The sequence below is a fragment of the Simochromis diagramma genome, unplaced genomic scaffold, assembly GCF_900408965.1.
Source record: "Simochromis diagramma unplaced genomic scaffold, fSimDia1.1 OVJJ01000304.1, whole genome shotgun sequence".
Classification (NCBI taxonomy): domain Eukaryota; kingdom Metazoa; phylum Chordata; class Actinopteri; order Cichliformes; family Cichlidae; genus Simochromis; species Simochromis diagramma.
This window is the reverse complement of record NW_024387030.1, coordinates 5261173-5282513: the sequence shown is the minus strand read 5'-3', so window position 1 is coordinate 5282513 and position 21341 is coordinate 5261173. Positions and strand designations below refer to the sequence as shown.

Genomic DNA, 21341 nt, shown 5'->3' with positions numbered 1-21341 from the left:
CTATCCCTGATGTTATCTTATATGTGCTTTGTCAAGGCCTCAGCACAGCCATTTACCCCCTTCATTGCCATTTCTGTTGATAGAAAACAACACCCGAGAACGCTATTTTTTTTTTTTTTAAAAGCAGTGCAGTAAAGGTGATGATAACAGAGGTGAAATGTAAGCACGAGTGTTTCATCTTTATGTTAAATCGTTAACAAGCATGGCTTTGTCCTACTGTACGTCACCTCACGTCTCCACGTGACACGAGAGGAATGCAGAAAGTTTTGTTTTTAAAAACCTTTCCTCATAAGCAGGTCTATCAGAGATGATGGTTAACAGTTTTAAAAAATCACTTGCTCTTAAAGCAGCCATCGCTCTACTAACTGGACTGAACTCCCATTTTCATGATCGCCTTTAACTACAGAGGACAAGGAAGTATCTGAAACTCATCTACGGCTAACTAAGAGCAATACAAGTAAGATATAATAATTCTATAATCATAGCTTCATAGGTTTTATATTCTTTAGGTTTGCTCAGGGGGCCTTTTTAGTGCAAATGTTGTCAGCACAGCATCAAGACATTAAACTGTTAGTGAGTTTATACTGCATCTGATAGAAAGGGCGAATTTGTCTTGATGAATCATATGATGTGTGATTTACTACTGATTTAAAGAAAAGGGCCAGTACTGGCAAAATCATACAGCTATGTCCATGTACTTTACACTGTTAATGTTTACAGAAAGTATTCACATCCCAATAAGGCTTTTTCAGTGCTCAGAATAATAGATTGTGTTTCAATAATGTAAAATTTGTATTATCTATTGTAAAAATCATTTAAATCCAACCAGACTTCCTTGTGACTGAGTTCATGTCTGCTTTGTATGACGGTGATCAGTAACATGATTTGCTTTTCTTCTGTTGTTTTTGTTGAGTTAAGCTTAAAATAATTTTAATATTATTATTTTTGTTTTTGGGGGGTGGGGCTTTTCAGGAAAGTAGGAAATGAGAGTGTTAAAGTTCCTCAAGTCCAAATCAAACCTGGGCTGCTGCATTCAGCCTTGAGGCTCATGTTTACCTGATCTGCTTGGGATCTGCTTGGGAGCTAAACCGTCACCAAAGCTTAAAACACTTTAATTCAAAGTTTTACAACAAAGAAAAAATCCAACAGCTTCTCTGTTTGAGAACTTGTTTGGCAAGTCTTTGACAGACTACACGTCCTAGTGGATCAGGAGAATTCATCTAAGATTACTCGATACTGGAGATGTAGAAAATGTGCCACGGTGCTATGCACTGATTACAAAACCTTTGTGTTTTATTTTGTAAGATGAGCTTAACAGAATAAAAGCTTTACAGTCATTAGCTGGGAAACAGCTTTCTCTTGGTGTTTTTCTGTTTTAGCTTGTAAAACAGGAAGCATTTATGTCTTCAGCAGGGATGTTACAGCCAATTCGGGGTAAAAAGGTCAGGCGGTGGCGGTCGGTTCAGCAGTAAGATGTTTAGTTGTAATCAATTAAACCAAGTTTGAGGAGTAAATATTTCCTTTAATTTCAATTTGAAATGTTTTTATTCATTTACTTTGGAAAAATAAAAACTAAAAGCAGCTGCGAAGCTTACTGTTTATTTATTTTAATTTACACAACGCACTGCACGTACTCGCGAACCCACAGATGATAATAATCTCCTCAGCTTCATAACGCTGAGGGTATTTTTTTTTCACTTTAAGACACTCACTTCTCCCATCGTCATCATTTTGAACTGCTGCAGACTGCTTTTTTCTGAAAAAGCAGTCTGCTCACACACACAGAAACACACCTAGCTGTTCAACATAGTTTAATTTCAACTTTAGCAGCCAAAGAGCCAAATACCTCCCTTAGAAGCTGAAGACTGGCCTCAAGCATGACTACAAACGAAGAATAAGGTTGCTCATTGCCTCTAAAAGTTGCTAAACACTAAATATATTGGATGTGATGCTTTTTTTTTCAAGTCACGGATAAACCTTTTCTCCCAGATGAGTAAATCTACCTTTTTTCTGTTTCCTTCCAGCCATGAGAGACAGACTGGGACACCTGCATCAGGTACAGACTGACGCTGAGGGTTTCAGTACAGTGCAGCTAGATAACCTATCAGATCATGAAGCAACAGCTGGAGATAATGAGCTGGATGATGTCCTGAAGGAGGCCCAGCTGATACGTCTGGAAATCCAGCAGATCCAAAATGACATCAGAGATCTGAAGGACGTGAACTATCAGGCTTTGAATAAGACTTCAGACTCCATTGTAATAAAACGGGACTCCAACGCAATCGGGGCAGATATTAAACGCAGAGGTGAAGCTGTGTTGCAGAGGCTGCATATGCTAAATAACCTCAGAGGTGAACTGGAGGTCCAGCGCGGCAGTTTGGACCCCACAGTGCGCATTGCTCGAACACAGTACCACTGCCTGAGCAACACTCTGCGGGAGGTGATGTTCAGCTACAATGACACAGAGATGAACCACAGGGAAGCCTGTAAAAAGCAGATCCAGAGACAGATGGAGATAGTGGGTAAGGAGGTTAGCATGGAGGAGCTGGAGGAGATGATGGAGGGTGAAGAATTGACTGTGTTCAGCACCCAGATACAAGGGAAATCTACCCGGTCTGCACTAATGCAGATAGAGAGCCGGCACCGTGAGTTGCAGGAGCTGGAGAAGAGAATCGCGGGGATCCAGGAACTGTTCCTAGATGTGGCTGTCCTCATGGAGGAGCAGGGAACAGGAGTGGAAAACATCCAGAAAAATGTTCAAAATGTTGGTGTGATCATTCTGGAAAGCAGGGTCTATTTGGATAATGCCATTAAATCTGATAAAAACAACCCCTTCAAGAAGCTGTTTTGCGCCTGCTTTCCATGTTATCACAATTAGGTCTTATGAAGCTTTTATTGATTCTGAAATATGGTGAAACTTTTAATGAATCGCACTGGCTTCCAGGATACACCCACAGATGGGAGCACAGTAGATGGCGCCACTAATAGAAAGGTTTGAACACTGATGGTGATGAAGCCAAGTTGCGCTGGTCATCATAAAACAAGACCCACCAATTGGCTAACTCTCCGTTTCTCTGGGAAGAGTCCCACTTCCTGCAAGCCTGAATTGTATAGGTGCTTAAAAATAGATCTATAGTAAAATATTTATTTAAGGAATTTATCTGTAAAAGCAAAGTGCAATTGCTAATGTAAAGACTCATAGAACTGTTAATATTTAACCTTAAATACTTAAGTTAGGGGATTTTAGATTGTTATTTTAGGTATATTTAGACTTTATGTGATTTTATGTGAAGTTGTAAAGCGGCCTTTATTGATGGAAGTATAAAAGTTTAGCCATTAACAGGCTGGTATGACTGTAACCATTAATGATTTCTGTTCAAATGTTGATAAAGCCTTTGCTCCTGTAACTGTATGATACCAGCCGAAGGACAGTGTCAGCAGTCTGGATATCAGCCTATACTAAGTCTGTGTGACTTGTCCCCCTTAAGTAAAATAATAATTAAAAAATAACCCTTGTGTAACTATCGCTTCTTCATTTCAGCTTGATCTTTATCATCTGTAATTTGACATTGCGAGAACTTCAGCTTTTTAAATACTCTGATCCATTTTCACTTTTTCAACACAGGACTGTTGCAGCTGACTAAATGGAGCAAATGGCCATAGCACTTTTTCTGTTCCTACATATAAAGCAATTATGAAGGCTTTTCCTTGCCCAACTACCAAAGAAAATTGCTTATTACAGGTTACAAGACTCCCAGTGTTGTAACGCCCCCCTCCCCCCTTCCCCTTTCTCTCAGAAATGTAAATTTTAATACTCGTTGTATATTTTTAGACCTGATCATTAAAACCACATGTAAAAATATTGGGGTTGCACTTTCCACTTGTGTCAAACACTTGTTCCTGAACACTAAATGTGTTTTATGTCGAGGCTTTCCTTCCGTTTTCAAGGTTAATGTTGAACTTCTAATCGCGTGTTTATGTTAGTATAATAAGATGAATTTCTTTTTTCGTGCTTCTTGTATTTTTTTCTATCTTCACAGCGAAGAATTTAAACTAAAATGAAAATGACTGAGATTCGTGGTCGACTCGTGAATCTAAAAGGTTTTTACAACACAAAATCTTTATTGCGCAAATTCCAAATGCGCAGGATTTGACATAAAAACCACCATATATAATGACTGTGACTGACCTACACCTCCTTCCTGGAATCAAACCCGAGAAGCAGTGAAATGTGTAAAGGGGAAAAGGCGTTATCTTCCGCATTAATACCCGCTGCAGGGTATATGGGTAGTGTAATGTCAGCGTGTCACTTGTAATGTATAGGACGTGATGCAAGACCTCCTTTAAAAATACCAAGTTGACTCTGGTACATGTTGAAATTTGCATTTATAACCGAGACAAAAAAAGAGGAAATGAGTCTTTCCGTACTCGCCCCTTCTGCTTTTGGGGCTTTGATTCTCTAGTATCGGTGGAGGACACAAAAAGGTAGGCTGTTTGCACCTTCTGTTGTACTCTCTATATAGATATAGGCTCAGTAATCGATACATTGGTGTATTGTATCATACAGGTCGATTTCTGTATCAAAAGATTGCTTTCGAGCTATTCTGTTTCCTCCCGATCTCACCTTATCACGGGAGAGGATGCTTTGTGCTTCTCTGATGTGGTTTTTTCACTTTAGTGAGGATTTTTAACATTATCTACATCACAGTGCACCTCAGGAATGGATTGGTTTAGCAAGAAATAACCGCTTCCTGAAGGACAGGAACTTTTAAAATAACTTCTATCTCATGATGATGAGAGTGATACAGCTGAGGAAGTAACTCACCAGTTTGCTTTTGAGGACTTTTCACTGACCTACAGCCACCTTGGATTGTACATCAAAAGCTGTTATCGTTATCTAAAAGTGAGACTTAACATTTGTGCCTTAATGTTAATAATAACATATCAAAAGAAGAACTCAGTGTGATACCAGCCCCTCCTCTCTGTTAACAGGAGGTTTCAGTGCAATATTGAAAGGAAATGACCAAAGAACAGTAGATTATTACTCATGCTGGTCACATTTATGTGACCCATCTTATTTGCTATCCAATATCCAGTTTCATTCTGTAAGGGACCGGAGGTTTTCCACACATTAAAAAAAACTGTAACTTAACTTGTGTAGCTTTGCGTGATTCACATTTCAGAATAATCTCAAACATTTAAGTTAACGTGTCAAATAAGTCATTTTAAGTCCTCTCTCTTTATGGCCACCGACCTTTACTCCAATTTTCTTCTGATTAGCTGAAAACAGAGGGCTTGAATACAGATGGGTGGGGCTTCTGTGCTCAAGACCAGAGAGCTGTGTGCCTGAGATGACCATGTTAAGGATATATGTAAAAAGTGACATCATATAGAGCTGAAAGTAGAAACAACAGTCCAAAGCCTGGTTGTTTTCTTGCATGTGCTGACCTCACTATTTGAAACTTCTGCTATGTTTAATATGAACAGTATACATGTGACAGGAAATAAGATGAAGAGGAGCAAAGCCAGCAAAATAAAGTTGTGCCATTAGAATTTTTGATATTAGTTTTTTTATCTAGTTCTTCACTACAGAGTAAAGAGTGCGTTTCCCACAATGCCATTAGCGAGGTGAATAAATGTCTGTAACTCTTGCAGGTAAGATGAAGGACCGACTGACTGAGCTGCAGGCCTTCACGCCTGCAGAGCAGGAGTACAAGCCCACGGAGAACGAGAGACTCGCCGGTGAGGATGAGGAGCCTCTGGAGCAACATGCCATTGTGTTTGAGGGTGAGGACATGATGGATGGCATCTACAAGGATGCCCAAGCGATGAGGAAGGAGATCCAGTTGCTCAGAATGGATGTGAAACGTCTGGGGAAGCAGAACACCAGGTTCCTCACATCAGTCAGGAGGATCAGCAGCATCAAGCGGGACTCCAACGCACTGGGACGAGACATCAAGGCCAGAGGGGAGTCCATTTATAAAAAGCTGGAAAAAATGGGGAAGCTGAGCAAGGAGCTGGAGGAAGACCACGGGGTTACATCAGCTTTGGCTCGCATGGTGCGCTCGCAGTATGTGTCTTTGACCAGCGCCTTCCACAGTGCCATGTCTGAATACAATGAGGCTGAAATGGCGCAAAGGGAGAATTGCAAAACCCGCATCCAGAGGCAAGCAGAGATCATGGGCAAGGAGGTAACCAGGGAGCAGATAGACGAGATGACTGAGACGGGCAAGTGGAACGTCTTCTCGGATAATCTCCTGCTGGAAGGGAGGACTGCCAGATCTGCTCTCAACGAGATTGAGAACAGGCACAAGGAGCTGCTGGAGCTGGAGGGCCGCATTAGGGACATTCATGACCTTTTTTTCCAGATGGCGATGCTGGTGGAGCAGCAGGGCTGCATGCTGGACAACATAGAAGCAAATGTAGGAGCAACAGAGGACTATGTAGCCAAAGCTTCAACGCAGATCAAGCAGGCTGTGAAATACAAGAAAAGCAATCCATGCAAGAAGCTGTTTTGTTGTTGTTTCCCGTGCTGTAAATGAGGCGCCACCAGTTCCCGCCCCCTACCAGAACATTTGATTCAAATCCGCTTTCTCTGCAAATGTTTCTAAATGCTCACATGAAAGCTTTTTGCTGCTCTAGATGTGTCCAGATATCACATTCTGGTATCATTTTCTTTATTGAGTTGATACCAACTAGTCAGAGTGATTCAAACCACATGCACATGTGCATATATATACAGTGCGATGATGGTAGTTACATTTCCTGATTGCTACTGAGAACAGCTTATGCATACATGACTGCTGTAAAAACATCGAAATTATTATTTCATGTGACTTGCAGCTTTGTTTAGCTTTTAGCTTTGTACAGTCTGCAATATTTAAGCCCATAAAGTATGATTTTATTTATAAATAAATGCCTTGGAGTGGCTATATTTGGACAACTTGAATGTACATCTACAGCTAAGCTTGGAACCGGTACTTGCTATAGACGTGTTTCTTATTGCAACCATTGCTTCACAAGTGTGTAGAAACACTGATCACAGCTCAACCAGCAATTGTGGTTAGCTGGGGAGGCAAGTTAGATTTGTGAGGATTGTGCAACTATATGTTAGCCACCCCCATGTATATCATCACCAGCTACAAGCCAAGGCTGTGCTTTTCCTCCACGTGTTGCTTCACATAAAAAAACACACACACAAAAATATCTGTGTGTCAGCTCCACTTTAGAAAGTCAATGATTTTGTTTATCACTGCCAGACAACCAACGTCACCAAAGCCAGTGAAATCTCTTTAACAGGGCAGTTTGCCTGACTTAATGCGGTGTTTGCACAGGTAATGTTACAGGAGAAACAGAACAGAATGGCAAACTAAACAGGTCAGAGGACTTTCTGTTTGCACAGGAGGCCTATCTCACTGCCCTTTGTGATGGTAGTAAAATTTAAAAACCCTTATTTCCCCGTGCCTCTGGGCCAGCCCATCCCTCACTGGGGGAATCCCAGTCATCAGCTGGTAAACTGAGGGTGTTGTGACTCAGACTGCTGTGTACCTGTGGGAGTTTTCAGACTTAACTGCCTCTGCTCTGTGTTGAAATGAGTTTCAGGGCTGCAATGATTGCACTTCCTCAGCAGTGCTGTGCGGTTTCTACTGGGGGCATTTACCGACAAGAGCGCGTTTATTTGAACTGTGGCGTCACGCCTCTGGTAGCTGTGCGTGCTGGAGTCACACGGCTTTATCTGATGTGAGCCATGCGCTGATTGTGCACGTGCACTCACCAGGATGGCCGAGTGGTTAAGGCGTTGGACTTAAGATCCAATGGACAATAGTCCTCGTGGGTTCGAACCCCACTCCTGGTAAAAACGGAAGTTTTAACCGATGTTTGGAGGAAATGCGTGCAGTCTTATACACTTCAGGACGACTTTACTCTTCATGGTCAGCCTTTCTGCGCTTAAGCTCCCACAGTAATAATTGTCACCTTCCTTTGAGATTCCTATTGCGAAGCCATTGTTTGCCATTGCTTTGTCTGTCTTTTTTCTTACCACGCATGCACTCTGGTTCAGCTAAGAAATAAGAGAGATTTTGGATAATTACAAGGGGCACGCCTCACTGCCTCACTATAGATTTGAGACTTAACAGGTATTTGATTACACAGTGTGGTCCAAATGCAAACAAAACGGCAGTACAGTAGCAGATATTAATATTTAAATATTCAAAAGCTCCTAAAAAAGCAGTAGTTGATGCTTTCTAACAGATTTACAAATGCTGTAACAAAAGGAGACGTAATTGCAAAGTAACATGCACGTGGAGAAGCTTTCATCATTGCCATTCTTCAGTGACGCTTTTATTCAAATATTTGAAAAGAAGTCAATGATGAGGACTTTTATACTTTATTTTCTCTTCATTCTTATCTTGAATCAAAATCCACCAACCGGGGACCAACAGCTAAATCACATCCTGGCTCATCATCGCAGTGGAAGATGTTATGTACCAAGAGGCCTATTTATATTTCCTGTGTGGACGGTTTCGCACCCCTGATGGTGAAGGTCTGTTTATGTGGTGCCATCTAGCGGTGAGAGAAATATTTCACAAATGCTGTATTATTGTTTTCCCAGTTTCACAGACACTGTATTAAATCTCTCAAGACTTTGCTGGCACTAAAAGAAGACAATGTGTCCTATTTATATTCTTCTGCCTTTGCAATGGATCAAAACGAAGGAATAAAACACAAAGATATTAGAGTACAGTTTGAAATGGCTTTTGATCCAATCATATGTAGACTAAGTGGGTCTGAAGAGAACAATATCTGTTAGTGTACACCTGATCTAAATATACAGACATACCTCTGATAGATATTGAAAAAGATTAAAAGTCAAAACATTTAAGAACTCAAGAGTCTCTTTATTAAAATGGACCAAAAGTCAAACAAATGAAGTTGGCATACTGTGGTGAAAAAAACAAAACAAAACAAACAAAAGGAAAAAAACCCATCAGCAGTGAAAATTTAACCCAAAATACTGATCAAAAATACTGATACACTCCAGGTGCAAAGACTGCAAAACAAAAAGTGATCTGGAGACCTCTTACATGCATAAACATCCACAGAATAAAAGCCTGATTTGCATGCTCAGTTCCTCATTCAACTCACTCGGACAACTTGAACACCAAAGAGTTAGTGCATCTCATCAGGTTTTGCTGATTTCATTCTTTCTGTCTCCCTTTCTATAATATAAGAAAGGACATAAAATGTACTAATATTAATGCGTGGTGCCTGAGAAACAAACTGTATAAATTAGCCTGTAACTGGACTGATTACATGCAGAACAGGAAGGAGTAGCATTCTTGCTGCTTCAACAAAGACAACCTGTCAGATTTAGGATTTAAATTTTACAGTACATGCCGTCATGTGCAAATCAGTAATTCAAATCCAGACCTAACAGAGGCAGACTTGCATTTCTTAAAACAAAGAAAAATAATAATAAATGTACCAGTACAAAAAAAACGAAGAAAAAAAAAAGAAATCACACAAACTGAAAAAGACAGTTTAGTTTTGACACAGCTTGGGCTTTCCTACATCCAAAAGAAAAAGAAACACACACCATACCCATATTTCATCACTAACTAATGACATGTCTGTCATTTTAAACCAGTTTCAAAAAGTTTTTGAAGATTTCTTTCTATATATGGGAACTACAAGTTTTGTTACATCAAATTTCTTAATTCAGACAAAAAAAATAAATAAATTGTTCAACAAGCCCAATCACGAAGATTTATACGTTTAAAAAAACCCCAAACAAAACCTTACTGATAAACATGAAAACCATGTTATTTCAGCACTGCAACTCACACCACTATAATACTGAAACAGTTCCCCACGGATCCTGTAATAACAAAGCAGCTGACCAGCTGTCGTGGCATTTTCAGCGATTTTCTCGAATACACTACGGTGAGACGAAGCTTCATGATACGACCCTGAGACACCAACAATATGTGAAAATAGCGGACATGTAGTGCCAAAAAGAAAAAACAACAACTTGAAAACCATGATAAATAGTGAATATGAACATAGTTAATGGTGCTTATTAAAGGAGGGAAGTGTGTGCCCGTTATTTTTCCTAGAACCTGGCCTGCAGGATTTGTTGAGGTCTGACACTGAGGGGAAGGAAACCACGCTTCCTGCTAACCAGTCACTGATGATTCACCAGGTACATTCATTATTTGACTTCGCTACATTTAGATTTTTGAAGAAAAGAACCTCTAAATAATTGCTGGTTACTTGTCAAAATAGCTGGTAAAAAAAACCCCACAAGCCAACCGTGGCTTAAAAAACAAACAGAAAAAAAAAAAAATAGTACTGACACTCAACTGGTAAATAGTGTTGCTTCATGTCTCTGTACCCTGACTAACAAAGCCGCCTCTTAGTCAGAAGTGTGAAAAAAAAGTTGAGGGTGGACCACTGTTGTGACTGCTAAAACATGCCCAAAAAAAAAAAAAAAGGGTAACATGCTCATGCTGGTGCAGTTCAATCATCCTGTAAAGTGGAGCACAGACGTTTGGTCAATGTGAAAATGTAGAATTAACGCTGTGAAATCTGAGTTCTAAGCAGTATACACATGGTCACAGTAGGCATCTAAAGAAGATGTCAAAGCGTTCTAGGTAGCAGTAACTGTTCTAGCGTGGAGCAGTGGAGAAATCTCACTGAGATGTTCTGAACGACCTCATGGCGAGAAAAATCAAGTGTATCTCAAGTTAAGGCTCTACTCTTACCAATGAAGCACGGTACTGACTTTTTGATATAAAAATTGTTTAAAAATTCTACACCAAAAACATTCGATATTTACACAGTGTCAGAGTAGGTAAAGATACAACTTCAGTACACCAGGATTAATATCAAAGAGGAAGATACAACGCTAGAACTTCAATTTGCTTTTTTATAGTCCTGATGTGTGACTGCAGCAGGTCAGCCTCAGCTGAAGTATATGCCAGCTCACTACTGGCTTTGTCTTATTTGAGGGATTGAAGACAGTTTCCACTGTGTAGCAGAGAACCACAGGTAAAGTTCAACCAGGAGTTGTCTTTCTGAGGCCGGAAGAGTCGTAATGTCTGTAAACACTGGAGGAAAAATGTGCATTTGAGTTCTGTAGGACCCAGAGGAGTCTGAAGGATGACCTCCCTGTTTATGCTACTGGTTTGAGAACTGAACGTAAACACCTCCCTTCCTTTGTGAGCTCTCTGGTGAAACACATGCATGGCAGAGGGATCGCCTCCTCCCGACGAGAAATTGTGTTAAATTTGCATTTCTTGAGGTGATCAGCCATGCTGGCGATGTTTGCAAATTTCCACTCGTTCACTGTACCAAAGGCTGTGCTGAATCGCCACACCTGAACAGAAATAGGAAAATTTGTTTATTTTCATGTGCTGAGCACAAGACAGACAAGTGAAATTTGCTCTCAGCTGTCTTTAAAGAGTGTGCAAGTGGACAAACCTTGTTTGTGATCTGCCATGAGGGAGACCCATCAGCACGCCGTTTCTTCTCCCACAGCAGAACAACCATGCCACGCATCTGCAGCAGGCTGGCACACACATCTCTCATGATGCGGGACACTCTGGAGAGCTGGCACAAGCTAAAGCTGTCCAGAAAACTTGCTATGTGCTGCAAAACTTCAAATGGAAGACTGCTGAACTGGTCACACTGAGAGCTAAACTGGCAGTTCTTTCTTAGGCGCGTGTCCCCAGTTTTCAACGGCAAACCAGGCTGCACCCCGAAAGAACCCAGGTGCCTGTCGTGGATGATCCGGAAGCCCTGAACAGATGGACAAAATCGTCTTTGGGAGTAGGTGCAGCCGTAGTAGGCCAAGGGGCAGCGCTGCTCCATCCAGCCATTGAGTCCAGCATGAATATCTCCATGAACATTTTTGAAATGAGATGAGAATTCATCTCGTCGGAACAGCTGCCCACACACAAATGTGAACATGGAGCGCTGTTTGGTTTGGTATCGGGCCACACATTCAAGCACTAGGTCCAGTCTGAGAGTGTGGAAGGGGCTGGGGTTGGAAAGCTGTGGACTGGCGTGATCGCAGGCTGAAGCTGAAGCAATATCCCCCACCATGGTGTTGGTTGCAAGAATGGCAGAAGGGAAGGAGAATGTTTGCGTACCAAAATCAATGTGGTAGCCATCAACAAACCTGCTGTCTGAGATTCCTCTGCCTCCTGGAGAATCGCCAAGGCAAAAAAGCAAAGCTGCAGTGATAAGGTCAATGCCATGGAGGCCCATGGGGTCATCTGCTACCTCCAGGTCAGATGTGTCAACTGCCTTGTCCTCCATCTTCGCTCGAAACAAATAAGGATCTGACAGCAGGGCCCGACGTCCATTAAATGTAAACATACTTATTCCTCTAAGCACTTCTACATTCTGTAGCTTACGCTCCAGGCACCTGTACCTGAGTTCAGTGGGTAAGTGTTGCAAGAAGTTATTTCTCACATGATCAGACAGTAGGAATGGCATTGGAGGTGCAAGTGGTTCTTGTTGAGGCACAGGAGGTTCCAGTGCGACAACAGGCATGTAATTCTGAGGCATCTCTGGCCAGACAAGGTTGGAATCATTTATCGGTTCATCAATGTCATCTTCCTTCTCATCAAAAAGCAACTCAACAAAATCATTTTCTTCAACCCAGTTGATACCATCTTCTCCATCGTCTATAGCAGCGCTCTCCACTCCGCCCACCGCTCCCAGCTCGCACTCTGAATCAGAGTCACTTTCTTGCATATCTACATTCTTCCCACCTTCAGCAACATAAATACCATGGCTATCACCATTTTCTCCATTATGGAGTGCTCCACTCTTATCAGCCTTTTCGCCATTTAAGTTTCCAACAATTACATTAATGTCCTTGGAATTAGTGAGGATGTCCAAGGCAGCAGCTAAATTTCTCCTCGTCTCCACTGAAGCCCTGTACAGCTCATTAAAGGGCTCTTCCTCCATTTCCACTGTTGCATTACCTAACACTGTCTCTGGTAAACTTGATGCTGTGGCCATTTTATCACTTTCATCTAATTCTTTATCTCCATTCTTCGACACAGTGGTCGTGACCTTAAGGGACTCTAACAGCATCCTTTGATCCTGCAGAGCCAAAGCCATGTCTAACTGCTCCACCTCATCGAAGTCTTTGCTCAAGTTTTCATAGGACTTGCGATCAGCATAGCTGACGGGCCAGCGGTTCCACTCCATAGTACAACATACTATACTTGCAGGACACGTCTCAAGGTGTTGTGCCATCCTGACCCTTGCAATAGTGAAAGGGCAGCCAAACCCACTGTTGAGGCAAGGGAGGCGTTCATAGGGACACAGCAGACGATGTTCCTCTAGTTTGCACGAGTGAAAAACTGCCCCACAGACAAGAGGACAGCCAATGAGGTCACAGGAAACATCTGTCTCTGGTCTCACCATGCATCTTCTATTGATGCATTTAAGGCAGTGGGGGTGTAGAGTCTCCATTTTTTTCCCTAATGATAGCTGGAGAAGGTGTCCAACCCTGAAACAAAATGATAAATAGATTTATTTTGTTGAGAAATTTCACACGTCATGGTAACACCCCTGTTTTTAGGTTTAGCTGGAACAAAACATGTTTAGGGTTACATTATACCATCTATGCAACCATTTAATAGCACACATGTGCCTTCAAAAAGCCCTGTCACTGATTCCCTCCACATGCACTGTAAACCTTTCACAACACCCATCTTAGGTTTCATGGTCACACCAGTTTTTCCAGGACTTTCAAGGCAAGCCTGAACCCTGACCTTTAGGCCCTGTAACTTGCCCTTAGTTTTTCAAGGAATTCTGGTAACAAGTAAAACAAGAACAGCGAACAATTCAACCTGCCAACCGGGTGCAACACAGCCACCAAAATACTTCTGAATTATAACGCCGGGCTTATTTGGTCATGCTGCTTGTGTAGGGGATTTGTGGGATAATGAACGCAAGCTAAGAGGACAACAATCATATTAAAGACCCACAACAATGCTGCAAGCCCTAACAATGCAGTGCAACAAAGAAGAGCTATTATTCAAGTCTTTAATGCCTTGGCCGGCGACCGCTGTCTAAATTACGCAAGCACAACTGGCTAAAAACACAAACAAAAACACAGCAACAACTCCTAACACATCAATCCATCAACAGATTACATGTTAACAACATCCAATAGCAGCTTGGCAAGTATGCATTTACGTGTCAAGGTATAAAGTTAAAGAATGACAAGCTAAGTCACAAAACTTTAAAAATCTTAATAAGTAAACAAAAGAACATCAACAACATGACTAGCCGGTTAGCGTTAGCGGCTACACTTTGTTAGCCTAATTAGTTAGCTAGCTCACAGCTTCTACAAACAACTTACCCGAGTCGCTGGGCTCTCCGAGTGTGCTTTATTTATATTGTCTAACTTTTAACAGCTCCGTCGATGCCTGCAGTACGGAAACTGTGACTACACAAACACCCCGCGGTATTAAATGTGTTTAAATCTTCTTATGAATTGAACAGGCTGCAGCTGCTTCCTCGCTGCTCGGGGTCAGTCGGAGTTATGTTGATCCTGATACTGCGGCGCAGTACTACGTCATCACGTAAACCGGCCGGTGTCCCGGTCATATTTAGGTTTATGGAGGCAGACCTGAGAGCACTGAAATAAACAGAGTGGGAAAACCCCCGAGGGCAGTTTTACATCTATAATCACTATTAGGGTGCTTATGATGCAGTCTGGGAAATTTAATGGGAATAGACTCCTGAAATAATATTAATTAGCTACCCTTAATTAATATTTTCCTTCCAAGGAGACAGTTTCCTGTCATTTTTTAAGTGGTCTCCAGCAATAGTTCTTCTGGCTTTCTAAAGCTCTTTCAAAGTATTTCTTTGGACATTTGTTGCCTTTTCACTAATTTTCAGAGGAATGTTTTTATTTTTGTTAAGCTACTTAACACTGACCTATGAATCATACCAGCATGACAAGGCACTTAACTCAAGGAGTGAACCATTGTTCTGACACACTTCGTTACTAGAAGCCTGTGGCAAAAACACATAATTTGTTCCAATTTCTTTTTTGAATCTACAGAAAGTCAAAGACAACATGATAATGGGCATAAAATACTACTGTTGAACCAACAAGGTGATTCCCAAAGAGCCATTAACTGAAAACGTAGCTCATATCATAGCTCATATCTATCTAGACAGCATGGTGTGCGGTGTGTCCTTAAAAAAAACTTAAGGAAACTGGACAAATGAAGGACAACAGAAGAAGTGTCAGGTATAAAATCTGTCTGCAGCTGGCACAGAATTGGCACAGAATCGGAAAGTTATGGCTTTAAGAAAGAGGAAAAAGCTTATTAAAGACCTGAGAGATGCATCTAACTCTACTATGCACCAAATCATCATTAGACATGGTCCTAGTGGAAGGGTGGCTGTGAAGAAACCATTCTTATGGAGGTAAACTGGAATAAAAGGCTGAGGTATGCAAACTTTCACAACAACTTGACTGAAAATCAGTGGCAACAAGTCTGATAGTGTGGTGAATCAAAATCAGTATGTGTGGGAGGAGGGCAGGAGAGGTACACTGCATACAGAATACTTATATGCTGCATTTCTATGTATGTTTGTGCATGATTCATAATTAGTTTAATCTATTTCCCATTTTCACAGCAAAAACATAAAGAAATGAGTGGTGGCTCTAGACTTTTGCATGGTACTGTATGTAGGCATACAAGTAAAAATCAGAGGATGCTTAAAAAACTCAGAAAGACTAATTACATTTTTATACATAAAGATAAAAAGACTGGGGTAAAATTATAACTTATCCTATCATAAATAAGTCTGATTACTGTTCCTGTCATATCCAGGAAGCATTAACAGCAAATTCACATCCATTTTCATTAAACATGATTAATTTAAGAACATTTTTTATTTACAGCTGCTATTTGGGTCACGTGTTAAAACTAAAACCATGTGACCCAAAACTGAGCAGCATATTTGTGTGTCATATAACATTAAAAAGTAAAACATTAAACGTTCGGGCATGTTTTTTGTTTTGTTGCTCTGGATCATACTCAATTGAAAAGGCACTATAGTTGCTTTTTGAGTAAAAGCCACACATGCAAGAAAGAATTTACTTCAGTGAAAATACAAATGGTATACAGCAGTTGAATTAAGTAGCACAAAATAAAAATAATGACATAAAGCACAAGTATCTTAATATCAGGAATGTGTTTAAGAGAAATGTTTATTACCCACAGCTTTTTACAAATCAAACAAATTTTTTTTTCTAATGAGCATAATACACAAAACATATAACATTATTATAAAAACACGTGTACGTATGTTTTCCTGTTTCCATTTACTAATCCTATAAAGTCCATACAATTCATGAGGCCACTTCTGAGATGTGATGAATGTTGGACAGGGTAAGCTGTGCTTCCCGTGCTGGGTAGAAATGTCTGGAGCGAAGCCACAACCTCCCAAAGACTCCTGTTACCAGCAGCAAGACAAGCAGCAGTCCTCCGAGGACAAAGGTCTCCACAGCTGGGACTCCTCCTGCATCTACACACAGGTGGGTCTGCATGCTTATGAACTGCTTACAGTGTCTGGAATCTTTAAACTATGAAGTTAAACTATATTAACTGCAAAGACTGAATTAAACATACCTAGACTGGGATTTTCACTGTAGTTTAATAGTCGTCTTATGGGTCCGTAAGACACTGTATGGGACAGTGGTATTTCTCTCCGTGTTCTCAGTAATCCATCTTCACCGGAACAGTTCTGTTTGGCAAATACACGAGTGAAATGTGAAATTTAAAAACCAACATAAGCAGTCAAATATACAGTCATAAGCACTGTATATTTAAAATGATGGCAGCTCATATGACTGAAAACCACTCCTAGGCTGATGGGTCTATATTGGTGACATATAGCAGGCTACTTGTCTGAACTGGCTTCTGACTATCAGTTTGAGGAATGGGTGCAGCATGAGGTCACTCACAGACTGACACAGACCGGGACCACTGTGGCAGATCTGGACGTTGCAGTGAAGGAAGATGTTGGTGTAAGAGCTGCCGACAAACTTAAACATTTGTATCCTGAACGTGGCCTCTGGGCCCTGACCGTTCTTCAGCACGCTCAGAGTCTGGTCGTTGGTCAACACTGGGCAGCTAGAGGGAAGGAGACAAGTCTAAGAGGCCCGCTGATAGCAATGAAACACGATGCTGCACTTTAAATATAACAAAAGGAGAAACAGCTAATAAAAAAAAATGCAAACATAACTTGAGGTGATACAACACAGAAGTGTTTGAGTGCTTTCATCTCTTTAGCTCTGAGAAATCTTGGTGCATTTCATAACTCTGCTGTTGCCAACAGTACCAAATACTGCCTGGTTGTCAAGGGCATGCACAGCTGTTGAAGTGAAATGCATGTGGCCTCTCAGCCAGGAGTCACATGACCAGCCTGTGAGATTTGTTGTCTGGACAGCTCTCTATGCAACAAACTCTCTTATTTCAGATTTCAACAGTGCACCCATAGGAGGAGGTGGAACTGTTTGCTAATGTGGTGAAACAACACAGCCACGGAGAACGCCATAAACAAGCTTCCACACCTTCAAAGTATGTGGTGTAAACATGGCAATCATGCATTTTCATCTGCATTCAGTTTAAACAGTCCAGAGGCAGACCTGTCTGCGATGAGGGTGTACTGAATATTGCTGTATGGATCACTGGTCGGCGTAGCCCAACATCTCTCCATACGCAGCTGCAGATGAGAAGGTATCTGTGACACAGACAGAGTTCGGCAACGGTCAATTAATTCCTTAAACAGGACAAACAGTTTTCCATAATGCACAACAAAATGATGACTCATAGTAAGTAAACAACAGGTGTACCAAGAGATTATAACAGCACGAAAGAGGACTCAAATGACTGTCTAGTCATGGGTGGAGTGTTAGATTTCCAGCACTGGTTGGAAAACTACCCACAAAACATATTGCTTAACCTTGTGTAAGAGCACACCCAAACTAACTCAAAAATAGCTGTGAATATTAACAACACTTTGAATGCTTAACAGTCAGAGCCAAGTATATATAATCCCTGTTAGATATTAACAGATATACTTATCCTGCCAATCAAATGCAAATACAACATATTGCTTTTGTGCATCGTTCCAGTTTGCAAATATATAATACAGCTTGTTAAGGTGAGAACTACATCTTTACTATTTGGAGGTGAAAAATATAATAAAGTGACATTTCACTGCAATTTACCATGAAAACTTTTACAAAGATGTTATCCTCCAGAGTCAGCGATGGCACAGTGGTCCACCTGTCCTCAAAGGCTTCGTCTTTGTACAGCAGCATTGACACTGAGAAATTCCCATCCTCGGTGTTCAGAGTGATAGGTCTACAGAGGCAATGGGTTTATTAAAATAGGCCAAATGTTGAGAACAAATCATTCTCCAGTTGGAGAAAAGTCAGAAAAGAAGAAAACATTTACCTGATGTCCACTCTGATCATGTTTTCTCCGTTGGGCTGTTGGACCATGTAGTTGATGGGGTAGCGGCACGCAAATGTTATGTTGATGTAGTTTCTTGTGATAATATCTGAGTAGTTGTTGTGTATGGTGTTTATGAACACCATGTGTGTGTCATCTGAGGCCTATGGAGAGAACATAGCATGTCAGTGAGGGGAAATGTAGTTTGTTTACTTTACTGTTACTTTTTAGATTTTTATAGAAATAGAAATCAATAATGCTGTTTTAGGTAAGAACAACTGCAGAAACCTGGAATAGAAATTAAGTGATGGGCTGATTAAATAGTGGAGATCTTAAGAGAATGTCTTTTATGAAAGTTTAGAAGTTTAGTTAAGTTTGATGCCTTTGTCTAACTAATGTCTGGATCGCGACATCATAAAACACATATACACACACGAGTTTAACATAATGCAGGTTGGGCGGCCTTTAGTCTGCATGTTAAAATATCCTTGGGAAAGACACTGAACCCTGAGTTGCCACCATGTTCATCAGGGTGCAAGTGTGTGTGAATGTTAAAAAGCACTTAGGCATAGATAAAAGCACTATGTGGATGTTTGTGTAACTGAGTGAAAGAGACTTGTATTAGAAAGTGCCTTAAGTGTTCAACTGAGTAGAAAGGTGCTATATAAGTACCAGTCCAACTTAACATTTAACAATACATAAACTCTACTGTGGTATATATGAATACTGGCAAAGTGGATTTGCTAGCGTCACCACATTAATTTTTTAATTAAATTCAGTTTCATTCATATGGTGCCAAATCACATAACAGTTAGATCAAGGTGCTTTATACTGTAATGTAAACAACCTATAATAATACAGAGATTAAGTTAAAGTTAGGTTGAGTAGTCACTGGGATTAAATACTCTTATTCAGCTGTCACCATCCTTTTAAAATAAACCATAAAATGGGAACAGGTGAAAAGCTGGTGTGTGAAGTTTCTGCAGGTCCCTGTTGAGATACAGGGTGGTGACCATGGTTACAAAGCAGGACAAACTGTCTTTACCTCTAACAGTTGAACATCTTTTACTACTTCTTGGTAAACACTCAATCGCTCCCCCGGGGCAGCCTCAATGAGAGGACCACTGACAGATCTTGCAGCAAACTACATAACCCCCCACTGCTACGTGCACTTATCACGAAGGCTCTGACTCTTATACATCCAGAACCATCACTGAAATGTCAGCGAGGAAACTGTAAACGTGGCGTCTCTGACGGCAGGGTGTAAAAGGTGCTACGGTCAAGGTGAAAGCATGACTGACAGCTGTGACATTCTTCTCCTTTAGCAACAGCCCTTTTTCCTTCAGAGCATACATACTTTCCTCAGCTTCTGTGCAAAAACCTTGTAAATCGCAGAAATTGAGTACTGAGAGAACTGCTGAAAGCCGTGTTAACCTTTTAGGTGGTTTACAAGAAAATTTTTAAAGCATTCCAAGGATTTAAAGGACACTTATGTGTTAAGCAGTGGCTGACTTTCAGTGTAGAGCAGCTGGATTAAAATAACCGTGAGCCTCATTGCCCACGTGAATGCTGATAAATAAGAAATACAAGGCCATTCAGAGTCCCATTGATGCTTTAAATGAGGCCCTGTCCTGTTATAGGCAAAAAGAACAGCTCTGTCCCTCTTTCTTGAAGAAATGCCACTCCTCCCCTTCTTTTCTCTTCCTTCCCGTCTCTCTGGGTTCAGCGTGTGTGCCTTTCTCTGTCCATCTATTATACTTGCTATGAGCTAATTTCCATACAAAATCTGAACACAGAGCCTCATAGTCCACATTCACAACACAGTAGAAAGAAGGTGATGGATCATGGATCTGAAGATATTCCTGCAGCACCTGTAGACCCTTTAATTCATTATGAAGAGGATTCTCTTAACATTAATGAAGGTAGTAAAGAGTAACTTGTCTTCTTATCAGATTTACCTGAATTTAATATCTGAGTTCACTCTTAAAAGATCACCTGAAGGAGCAATCCTCTATTTTTTTAAGGCAAACCAAAGATGGATCATACCATTATAGTGCCGCAATCTGACAGATTTGTCTTAATGCTGAAAACATAGTCCTCTCCGACTACATCACCACGACACTCCGGATCATTTAAATGCAAATCCCAAGCCTTAAAAGAGAAGACACAAAGCAAATAGAGACAAATATGTAATAATTACTCAAAATGACACAGTGCTTTTGGCATTATTAATGACTGGTCAGTGATGACTTACGTAAACAGGAGGAACTTTGTTGAGAAAAAAAGCGCTTGGAATAACAAGCTCCATACGGTCGTTGGTGCAAATGACAGTTTCATTAAGTTCTAACAGTAAAAAAACAAACAGTTATTTTATCAGTCACATTTTACACTCAGCACCTATAAACAGGTATATTACTATTTAACCAGTCAGCACATGTAGTGGACCAACAGTCTAGCCACCAATAAGTAAATCAACCAAACCAACAATATCCAAATATTAGCTTTAGAATGATTATTTTCCTCTTTTGTTGAAAGTTATACTATGACTCAGTACTTTTGAGCATTATGTATGTATATACAGGTCATTTTCTATATATTTTTCTTAAAAATTAGCCTCAATCATTTTCAGAGAGTCAAGACCTGAATGTGGTTGAAACCCGTCACTGCATTTAATGTCAAGGCATACAGCTTTTGCCAAAGGAGGCACCAGTTATACTCCAGCTTTCACTGGACTTGGACTAAATCCTCCTCTCTTGTCTTAGAACCTTTTTACAATTATTGCAGCCAGTAAAACAAAACAAAACAAAACATGCTATTCAATAATCAGTTTGTTTT

The 21341-nt window shown here is 40.7% G+C and overlaps 4 protein-coding genes and 1 non-coding gene across 5 annotated transcripts; 3 read left to right on the top strand and 2 right to left on the bottom strand.

The window, feature by feature from the left end:
- The first annotated feature begins 293 nt into the window (after window positions 1–293).
- Window positions 294–3922, top strand: LOC120740156 (syntaxin-11-like). Its single transcript, XM_040042299.1, has 2 exons — window positions 294–457; window positions 2025–3922. Exon 2 carries the CDS (start codon window positions 2027–2029, stop codon window positions 2876–2878), a length of 852 nt encoding a protein of 283 aa, XP_039898233.1. The 5' UTR covers window positions 294–457; window positions 2025–2026; the 3' UTR covers window positions 2879–3922.
- A 153-nt stretch (window positions 3923–4075) lies between these two features.
- stx11a (syntaxin 11a) lies at window positions 4076–9513 on the top strand. The gene is made up of 2 exons (XM_040042298.1): window positions 4076–4485; window positions 5656–9513. Exon 2 carries the CDS (start codon window positions 5661–5663, stop codon window positions 6540–6542), a length of 882 nt encoding a protein of 293 aa, XP_039898232.1. The 5' UTR covers window positions 4076–4485; window positions 5656–5660; the 3' UTR covers window positions 6543–9513.
- Window positions 7773–7855, top strand: trnal-uaa. The gene has a single exon. It is a non-coding gene; the product is annotated as a tRNA-Leu (tRNA).
- A 1276-nt stretch (window positions 9514–10789) lies between the features above and the next one.
- On the bottom strand, window positions 10790–14593 carry fbxo30a (F-box protein 30a). Its single transcript, XM_040042297.1, has 3 exons — window positions 14387–14593; window positions 11482–13528; window positions 10790–11377 (listed from the first exon to the last, which is right to left on the bottom strand). Exons 2-3 carry the CDS (start codon window positions 13489–13491, stop codon window positions 11174–11176), a joined length of 2214 nt encoding a protein of 737 aa, XP_039898231.1. The 5' UTR covers window positions 13492–13528; window positions 14387–14593; the 3' UTR covers window positions 10790–11173.
- Window positions 14594–16375: 1782 nt separating this feature from the next.
- On the bottom strand, window positions 16376–19012 carry LOC120740220 (pancreatic secretory granule membrane major glycoprotein GP2-like). The gene is made up of 5 exons (XM_040042411.1): window positions 18281–19012; window positions 17696–17790; window positions 17012–17180; window positions 16677–16791; window positions 16376–16572 (listed from the first exon to the last, which is right to left on the bottom strand). Exons 1-5 carry the CDS (start codon window positions 18371–18373, stop codon window positions 16397–16399), a joined length of 648 nt encoding a protein of 215 aa, XP_039898345.1. The 5' UTR covers window positions 18374–19012; the 3' UTR covers window positions 16376–16396.
- Window positions 19013–21341: the final 2329 nt, after the last annotated feature.

Bases quoted from the DNA above. Each gene is read 5' to 3' on its own strand.
- fbxo30a (XM_040042297.1), bottom strand. From the start codon at position 13,491: ATGGAGACTCTACACCCCCACTGCCTTAAATGCATCAATAGAAGATGC. The intron at 11,378-11,481 runs GTTTGTCCACTT...ATTTCTGTTCAG, and splicing joins CATGGCAGATCACAAACAAG to GTGTGGCGATTCAGCACAGC.
- LOC120740156 (XM_040042299.1), top strand. From the start codon at position 2,027: ATGAGAGACAGACTGGGACACCTGCATCAGGTACAGACTGACGCTGAG.
- stx11a (XM_040042298.1), top strand. From the start codon at position 5,661: ATGAAGGACCGACTGACTGAGCTGCAGGCCTTCACGCCTGCAGAGCAG.
- LOC120740220 (XM_040042411.1), bottom strand. From the start codon at position 18,373: ATGCTGCTGTACAAAGACGAAGCCTTTGAGGACAGGTGGACCACTGTG. The intron at 17,181-17,695 runs GTCTGCCTCTGG...CCTTCCCTCTAG, and splicing joins TACACCCTCATCGCAGACAG to CTGCCCAGTGTTGACCAACG. The intron at 16,573-16,676 runs GTATGTTTAATT...ACCTGTGTGTAG, and splicing joins CAGTGAAAATCCCAGTCTAG to ATGCAGGAGGAGTCCCAGCT.